We start from the raw sequence: 8,850 nt of genomic DNA on the forward strand, positions 1-8,850 counted from the left end.
TTTTGCTTTTTCTTCAGAAACCTCTGATGGTGTCCAAAAGATGGTGTCAATTCAAGTCTTTGCATTCAGACTTTGTGCTGTGTGTATATTTGGTGCACTTATGTTGTCTTAGGCTTGGGATTATCCAGTTTAGTGCATTATTTATGTCACATTTCATGTGAGCCAGCAGACACAACACACACACACATCTGCAGCCTGTGTTCACTCAGTTATGGACACTGATTCAGTCTTGGCTTTTAGAGCAGCAGGGAAGGAGATTAAATGTAATAAGTGGGCAGCTTTCCTCAGGGATGGTAAACTGTGTGCATGCATGCTAGTAGTATATCAACTCCCCAATTATTAAATGCCTTATTACCTAATGCATCTAAGAGTCCTGCATCAGTATTTGTGTGTAGTTTATTTCTTTGCAGTGTCTGTGCATTTATTCATATTGCATTTATGGCATACATCAGTGGCATTGGAGCTCCACTGTAGTGTGTCTGCTGGCAGGGAGACAGATGTGTTCTTTCCTCTTCCTGTACAGATGGTAGCAGTGTCGGCCACCTTTACAAATATTGCAATCAAACACTTGTTGGTTGTCAACCAGGTGAAGTGTAACAGTAAACATGAAAGTGTTCAATGTTGTTTTATGGTAAAAAGTCTTTTTGGAGACGTGGAGGAATGTAGCAAAAAAAGTGGTGGTGTTTGTGTGTGTTGCAGGTGGATAGTGTTCTGTCCGTTAAACCCTCGTCTATGAAGCAGTAATTATGGGGAGAGCTGGTTTTCATCAGTAGTCTCTTTCCTTGGCTCTGCATTTGGAACCATACCAGCCCACAGTCAGCAGTTCCTACTGCGGGACCATGCAGTGCAGCATTATCATAATGAAAAGTTATTAATCTAATCCTACTACCACACACACACACACACACACACACACACACACACACACACACACACACACACACACACACACACTGCTCTCAGTCCAGTTGGTGGACTGCAGGCATCGCTGCTGTCTCATAATGAATGATTGTGTGTCAGCTCTTTCATATTTCAACGAGGCCTCCCATTTAGTTTTTATGTGTGGGCTCGAATAACTACATTTAAAAACTTCGGGGATCTTTTCCAGGGGACTTCCAAGTTCTTGGAAATGAGTGCTGCATGTTCTCTTCAAGGTTACTTATCACATACACAAGATAGGGGATGTATTGCTTCCTGCTGGATAGGAATTCACATATATTTCTCACTGTCGATCTCATAATTCTGCCCATGCAGGTCAAGGTGTTGTCTTACAGCTGAAGGAAATTGAGGTCGCCAAGATCTATACCCTCCTCCTCTCTGTGTTCTCTCCTTCTCTCTTTTATTCTTGTCCTGCCTTGTGTATATATGTTTTTTCCTCTTTTAGCTTGCTTGATCAACTCCCTTGAGGTAGTGAATTCATGCATCAAGGCATGATATATCATGTTTCTGTGCACTTGGTAAGAACGTGACACTGGGGTTTTTTTGTTCTGTGTTGGCACTCTCTGCATGGTTCCTGTAGTCAGTAGCGAGTTCTGCAGGCTGCTGCTGATTCTGTGTGTGCAGTGTGCCTCTGAGAAGCAAATATTGTCAGCTGGTTTGAAATGCACACAACACTGCACAGAGATGCTGAGTTCCTGCCTGCATTTTAAAATATACGTTGTCTCTTTGTAGATCTGTTTCTCCATGATCTCATTGCACTGCACAGCCAGCAGAGGGCAGTCTTCCCCAGGTCTTTTATTCTCGCTCCATCAGGTCCTTAGGATGACTGAACACACTGGTTTTACACTAATCACACCTACCCACAACTGACTTCACTGCTGCAGTACAGTAGGAATGCTGACTGATCTAATGTTGTCTGCTGCAGGGAATATGCTGTGAATGCACATTAATATTAGTATAGGCTACTCGATTTCTCTAGCCTTTCTCATAATTGGATCAATGTAGTTTTCTGGTGGTGTTGTTGGTGGAGACTGGGCCAAGAGTTGATTTAAAATAGCTGTGTACCCTCCAGCCTGCACATTAGAGGGTCTCACTTGTTGTTTCTTTGATGCTAAGAGATTTCGATGTCTGCTTCTTACGTCTCGTCACTGCTGTTTCCCTGAAGGTTACACAGGAAAACAGTCAGAGCTGCTTATTTACCCATCACACATGCGACTGCACCTGTTTTTCCAATTAATTTGCGGCACGATGTCTTACACAGCTGCGACCATTAACGAAGCCCTGTGGCCGCATGCTTCTTTGTGTCTTCGTAGAAGAGTCCCTCTTGCGTCAGGATGATATTTGGACGCTGGATGGCGATGACCCTCAGGAGACCCTTTCACATGTTCCACGGCCTGATCACCTGGATTTCCTACGCATCACACCTCCCGAGGATGACATTATTGGGGATACTCCATATTATCCCAAGCTGGAATGCACGGTGAGATTATTTTTTGTTTTTATTATTTTATAAGCATTTGCTCATAGATGCCAATTTATGAGTGATAGTCAAATATGTATATGTTATCAAATATGTGCCAGTATTGGTGTAATATTTCAGTACAGATGATATCGATATTGTTATCTAACATCCGGCTCATGAATCCTTACAAATGGGTCATGGATCCAAATTTGTATTGGTACATTTCTTTATTCGTTTCTTACAGAAGCTAACAAAGAAAAAGGTGCTTGAAGTCATTTAGAAATGGTTACATTGCACAGTTTGTCCCGCAGAGCTGCTCCATCATCTAAAATACTCCCAGCATTATGTTTGCAGCACATCCATGCAGAGTGTAGCAGTGCTTTCACAAACCAGTTTTGCAAACGCATTGCTGTAAAGTTAAACAAATTCCTTTTTTTGTAAAATGCAGCCAAATATCCGTATGAGGTGATGTTGGGCTTTTTGGCTGCTGTTAGTGTATTGTGGCATTTATCAGTGTCAGCGGCTGAAAAGTTGAAAATTGTTAATTTATGTTTTATTGTGGAAAAAACATCTCTGATGAGCCTATCGTTTCCAGCCTTCAGTAGAGCTCTGATATACTTGGCAACTCCAGCAGTTACCCCCCCACCCCACCCACCCGGGACTCATGGGGATTTGTGTCTACTCTGGCATCTAACCACCTGATCATGAATCCTTAGAAATGGGTCATGAATCCTAATCTGTAGACTGGAGTTCTAAACCAAAGCTGAGTGGGAAGCCTTCCACTTGAAACTCTCACATTAAGAGAAATGAAAGTGACTTTCAATTTCAGCCTTGGTATGCTCTTATATGTTCATGTTGTTTTGGGTTTTTTTAAGGTAATTGGTGACATTTTCCCATTAAAGAGAAATGGCAACACAAATAATTTTCCCGAGTATGTGAAATATGCAATCCTGTTGAACAGTGTGTGTCAGAACATTGTATGTAAAACCTCTGGAGTACTTGAAGTGCTCCAGAGCAGAGACATTCCTGTGGGAGATTATCTGGGTGCGGTTTTAGGTGGGTAGTGTATCAGCTCAAGACATGCATTGTTTACTACTACACCATAACAGATCTGCCTGTGGGCATAATCGGATGGCATACCAGCATAAGGGCACGTTGCATATAATTAGGTCCTGTGTGTTGTTTTGAGTGACAGCATTATGTGTGGCGTGGCTTCATTGTCATTCGGTTTGGTTTATGGTATTAGAAAAACGCACCTCAGCTGTGCATAATGTCTTTTAGTGTGTGTACAGGTGAAAACACAAAGGCAGGGACACCACCCAGTTATGTGAATGGGGAAAAGTATTTTTATCTGTAGCGTTTACATGATATTCGGCCTGTAATCGCATATCAGTTCACATCCCAGTGTCTGTCAGTGGGGCTCTTTCTAGCACAGCCAACCCGAGCAGCCTACTGTGGGGTGAAATGCCACTACTCTTACATAAAATAATGCCACAACCACAGAAGCGGTCACTGTTTGTAGTTTTCATAGCGCAGTGCTCGACAATTTACAGTGTTACTGTATGTGTACAAACAGTTTTTCGCACATATAGATAAACGAGAGAGAGAAAGTCCAGCAGTCTGAAGGAATGCAGGAAGGGGGACCTGTGGTTGCTAAGGAAACAGCAATTTGAACTTTCGACCCCACCACCTGCTGACCTTGATCCAAACCCTATAGAGTGTTTCTAACCAGTTTTAGGCTAACCAACATAGACGGTTCAAAGCCCAGAAAGTTGCTCATTTGTCCTGTTTTCAACTATTTCTACCTTATCACATATTATCAATAGAATGCTAGCATTACCTTGCAGCTAGCACTTTACTGTTTTTAAAAACCTCTTTAGAAACTGTTAACAAAGCTAATATTCCAGTTTGGGTCTAAATTGTCAGCACTCGGTACACACAGTGTGTCATGCTCGCACTTGAGGTAGGTGAATAAAATCGCATTGCTTTCTTGCCAAATTCGGTCCCATTTATAAGCTGCTAATCATGTTAGCATATTAGCATATTAGAGCTGGCAGTGGTCATGCTGACTAATCTCATCTTTAGCACTTTGCTGCTGTAGTTCACTGCTTAATAGTGTAATCCTAGCTGGACCTCTGCTTCTCTGTACCTGACCACACAGTGACTGTTTTCTGCCTTATCTCACCAGCCATAAGGAAGTGAGCATGGGTAATCAGACACCTGTAGAGCAAGGCACTCCTCCCAGTAAGGGAGGGGCCTGAAGGAAGGCATTCCCAGACTGGGTAGAGCAGTGAAGTCTGACAGCGTTTTCTCACACGGCAGCACACACAAGGTTTTGCTTTTTTTGTGAACCAAGACAGATCGACGCAAAAGAAGAGTCTCAGCTTGGAAACATTGTTCAAGTCACAGGTTTGGGATTGTACACCAGCACAGCAGAGACTTGTGTCCTGCAGTTTTATGGGAAAATACCTCCCGACTCGCTGAACACTAGGAAATGCTATTGTGAAAGGCAGGTGAACGGTTTTCTCCTGCTGTCCCAGGGAGATTACAGCGGGACATGCTTCCAGCCACTGAACAGATTGACTTCACTTGCAGCGTCATGGGAATCTCGCTCGCAAGGGGGAGATTTGGCTGTACCTCTGAAAACAAAGGCAGTAGACGTCTTTATGTGAAAATAGTAAAGTCCACCACATGGAACCTGTGAGTGTGTCACTAAACAGGATTACAGGGTAGTTTTTGTATTGGCACCCTCCAGGAGAAGGTAAGAGGAGCTGTGGAGTTTTGTCCACACAAAGCCCTTTTGTTCCCAGCCAATGCCAGAGGTGGAATAGGAGCAGCTTGGCTAACTAGAGGTGGGGTGACAAACTTTTTTTGTGTGACATTTTAAACGGACAGTTTGCTGGAGCGTCTACTTGGGTTGGTTTGCATCTGCTCTTAGTTGGAGTAACAAAAATGGACAGCGCAAATAGTGACTTATTTGAACAGGGCAAACAGCCCAGTCTCCGAGGTGTCTTGAGCAATTTCTTCACGCGGGATCGCTCTCCCTCTTCGGATGTGGAGTGTGCTGTGCTGGTCTCATTTAAAGAGCTTCCAGATGGGGAGACGTATGACGCTGAGGACAGTCAATCTGTTAACGCTGAGAACAAACTCCAAAGGAGGAAGGATTCGGCTCAGGGTGATGTGACTGCTACCGGTCGTACAGTGCAAAAGGTCGAATCATCAATCAGTGACTCTGGCGAGCAGGTTAAAGCAGCAGCTGAAGCCCCGCTTGACCCAGATCTGGTCCAGGTCACTAGGGTGGAAACGCATAGTGACAATGAAAATGAGGACGACGAAGCGGCTCATGAGGCCAAGAAGTCTACTCTATCGGAGGAGGACGGTAAAAAAGTAGACCAAGAGGACGGAGATGCCAGTGAAGCAGCGCTACAAGTGCCCATGTTTAGAACACACAAACGTACAGAGAGATCCCGCGTAGAGGCTATGTTATATTCCAGCAGGTTTGCTGGCAGAAGTATCTCTAAGACAGTTCAGCTTTCTTCAATTTCCAAACAGAGAACAGACTACACTCCCAAGGAAAGTGCTCCCACAGTGTCTGAGAGTGCAGAACCATTGGTTGCTGGAGATGTGGGAACAGGTGAGAGTGAAGAGTATGATGGAATAGATTGCTCTGAACCAGTTCCCTCAATAATCTCTGGGAATCAGTCTTTGGAATCTGCAGACAGTGATGCTAATGTGGCTTCTCCTACAAAACAGACGGACGGTACACAAGAGGAAGAACCAGCTGAGCAAACGGTTGAACTTCGTTCTAGCCAGATATCCTCCTCTGTTCCCTCCAGCCCTGAGACTCATAAAGCCTCGGTCCCAACATCCTCTCCAGAGGAGCAGTCAGACACTGGCTTTAAAAAACCCTTGTCGCCATCTTCTCCATCTAAAAAGACTAAAAGTGACAGCCAGGCCGTTTCTGGTCCAGATGCTAAGCTAACAAAAACTCCTAAGACAAGCACACCATCGGCTTCGTCCACCTCATCTCCATCCAGAGGTGCAGAAATCTCTTCACCACTGTCCTTTCAGATGCCTGCTCTATTCAGTGGTTTGCGGGTGCTGAAGAAAGGAGGGGCAGGGGAAGATAGGGAGGTTGTGTCAGAGATCAAGCAGAGGGAGAAGGATTCTGAGCTGGCTCTGCTTAACCTCAAGAAGTCTGTGAACAAAGCCAAGCTCTTCCCTGAACAGAAGACAGGCTCTCCTATGAAAAAGTACACTGAACCTAAATCTATTACAGAAACTAAAAGCACCATAGTGGGACAACTCAGTCATCTGCTTAAGCTGGACAATGATGACCCAAAAAACTCAGTCAATGGGCAGGAGGGAGATTCTTTAGGAAGCAAAAAAGAGTCTGCAGAAGGAGAAGTTGTTTCAGGAGCGAAAACTCCAGAAACTCCAGCTTCCACTCTTGAGAGAAAGACGACCTCAGACATGGCCTACGAAACCTTCAAAAACCTCCTCGGGCCCAGGACCACCAAAAAGGAGAAGACAGAAGCTGTAGATCTGGAGGCGGTGAAAAAGAAAATAAAAAACGATAAGGAAAACCTGAGGTCGATATTTGAGAGAACCACCAAATCTCCTGGCAAGGAGGTCAAAAGTCCCAAAGAAGCTATTGTATGTAGTTACACAATTATTATATTTTAAGTCACATGTACTGTTGAATTTAAGTCTTAAGACTTTATTTCATGTCTTTATAATAAATACATAGCTTAAAGATTTTTGTTTCTTTGTTTTCTTCCCATAGACAGAAGTCACGTCTCCTACAGACAGTGAGGACCGGACTCCAGGGCGTCTTCAGGCTGTGTGGCCACCACCCAAACCCAAGGATGAAGAAGAGAAGGTGGGGCTCAAGTACACCGAAGCAGGTAAGAACCACAAGCTTGTAGGCTTAGGCTACGTCCACACTAATGTGTTTTCATTTGAAAACGCATCCGTTTTGGCCTCCCGTCCACACTGAGGCGACGTTTTCGCTGATGGAAAACGCAGCGTTTTGAAAACGCATACATTTGAAAACGGTGCTTTCACGTCGCAGTGTGGACAGCGAAAACGGAGACTTTCTAAAACGATGACGCATTTCAGTCATAAGATGCAGTCATGTGACCAATTAAACCTAGATAGCGGAGGGCGTTATACAGCACTTGTTTTGTTTGCTCTCAATTTTGACAGTCTGTACGCGCTCCAGAGAGCTTTTCTTTATTTCTCGCTCGCTTTTGCAACTTTGTACTTTTGTGTTTCTCGCAGCAACAACTCCACCTCATTGTTAGTCCATTTAAAAAAACTCGCTGCTTTTCCTCAACATTTTGCTGCGATATTTCAAAGAGACGGAAAGTAAATGAGCGGCAGACAGAAATGAGGCAGGTTGAATCTTCTTGCGTTTCACGCATGCGCAGCACTGGAACGTGAGAGTTTTTGGCTGTTACAATGTGGACGCGCAACTCTGTGAAAACGACTGAAAAGGATGGTGTGGACGCGGAGCGTTTTTGTCTGAAAACGCTGTTTTCAAATCTATGTAGTGTGGACGTCGCCTCAGGCGGTGCTGCCTGTATTTACACTTAAAACCAGGAATGCTGACTAAGAGTCACACCAGCTAAGCTTACACCAACAGCCCTCGCGCTGATTAGCCTTGTAAATGATGTCAATGTTCAACTTTAAAACCCAGAAACAAAGACAGCACCCCTATCATCTAACCCTCGAATGCTCACGCTTTACGTGTCTGAGATAAAAGCTTTAGTGTCGGTGTGTAAGACCTTTCATCTAAGAGCACTATGAGGCTGTGTCTGCACCTTAATGATGCCATTTTTTTGTTGTTATTGCACCACAGAAGGGGAAAAATGAGGATTGTCCTGGCAACTTGCCTGATGTGTTCTTTAAAAGGTGCAATGACACACACATAAGTTAAAGGCGCACAAAGGTGATTAAATTACAGCCTAGCATTAAATCACAGCAGCAGTGCAACAGATGTTGGGTGTTCTTCATCCCAGAGAAAGACTAGCTAAAATGGATTATTCCAGTGCAGTGATCTGGGTCCCGTGTTCCAGCTTTGCTCTTGTCAAATACAGTAGTGTGTGTGGAATTTAAGAAGCAGAGCAAAGTCCAGGCTATAAGCCATATAGACTGTATAAACCGTGCATGCAATCATATCTTTAAAGTATTTGTTAATTTACAGATTACAGACTCTGGAAATGAAGTCTTTATGTCGCTGATGAGAGCCACAAATCAATCTTCTTCTTTTTTTTTGGCATGTAGTGTTTAGGGTTAGCGTTTGTTGTTTGTTAGTCACTACAACCAACTTCACAAATTGGACAGAAATTAGTTTAAACTAAGACTTGACTCGTCAGCAGAAGCGTTCAACAGAACAGTTATAGCTGCAGTTAATAAACGTGTGTGTGTGTGTGTGTGTGTGTGTG

At 43.9% G+C, this 8,850-nt stretch overlaps 1 protein-coding gene across 2 annotated transcripts in view; it reads left to right on the forward strand.

Annotated features, from left to right (window-relative positions):
* The window catches only part of LOC102312775 (formin-1), a 50,783-nt gene that overhangs the window by 5,960 nt on the left and 35,973 nt on the right, over positions 1-8,850 (forward strand). Inside the window, exons 3-4 of one of the 2 annotated variants that reach the window (XM_005916903.3) lie at positions 2,253-2,419; positions 7,188-7,308. In XM_005916903.3, the coding sequence (XP_005916965.1) occupies positions 2,253-2,419; positions 7,188-7,308 (288 nt within the window). Of the gene's footprint in view, positions 1-2,252; positions 2,420-4,399; positions 7,058-7,187; positions 7,309-8,850 lie in introns of those variants that run through there. The other variant, XM_005916904.3, reaches the window with a different exon arrangement.

Source organism: Haplochromis burtoni, unplaced genomic scaffold (genome assembly GCF_018398535.1).
Source record: "Haplochromis burtoni strain Fernald_Lab_line unplaced genomic scaffold, NCSU_Asbu1 Contig_16, whole genome shotgun sequence".
In the NCBI taxonomy this organism is placed as follows: Eukaryota; Metazoa; Chordata; class Actinopteri; order Cichliformes; family Cichlidae; genus Haplochromis; species Haplochromis burtoni.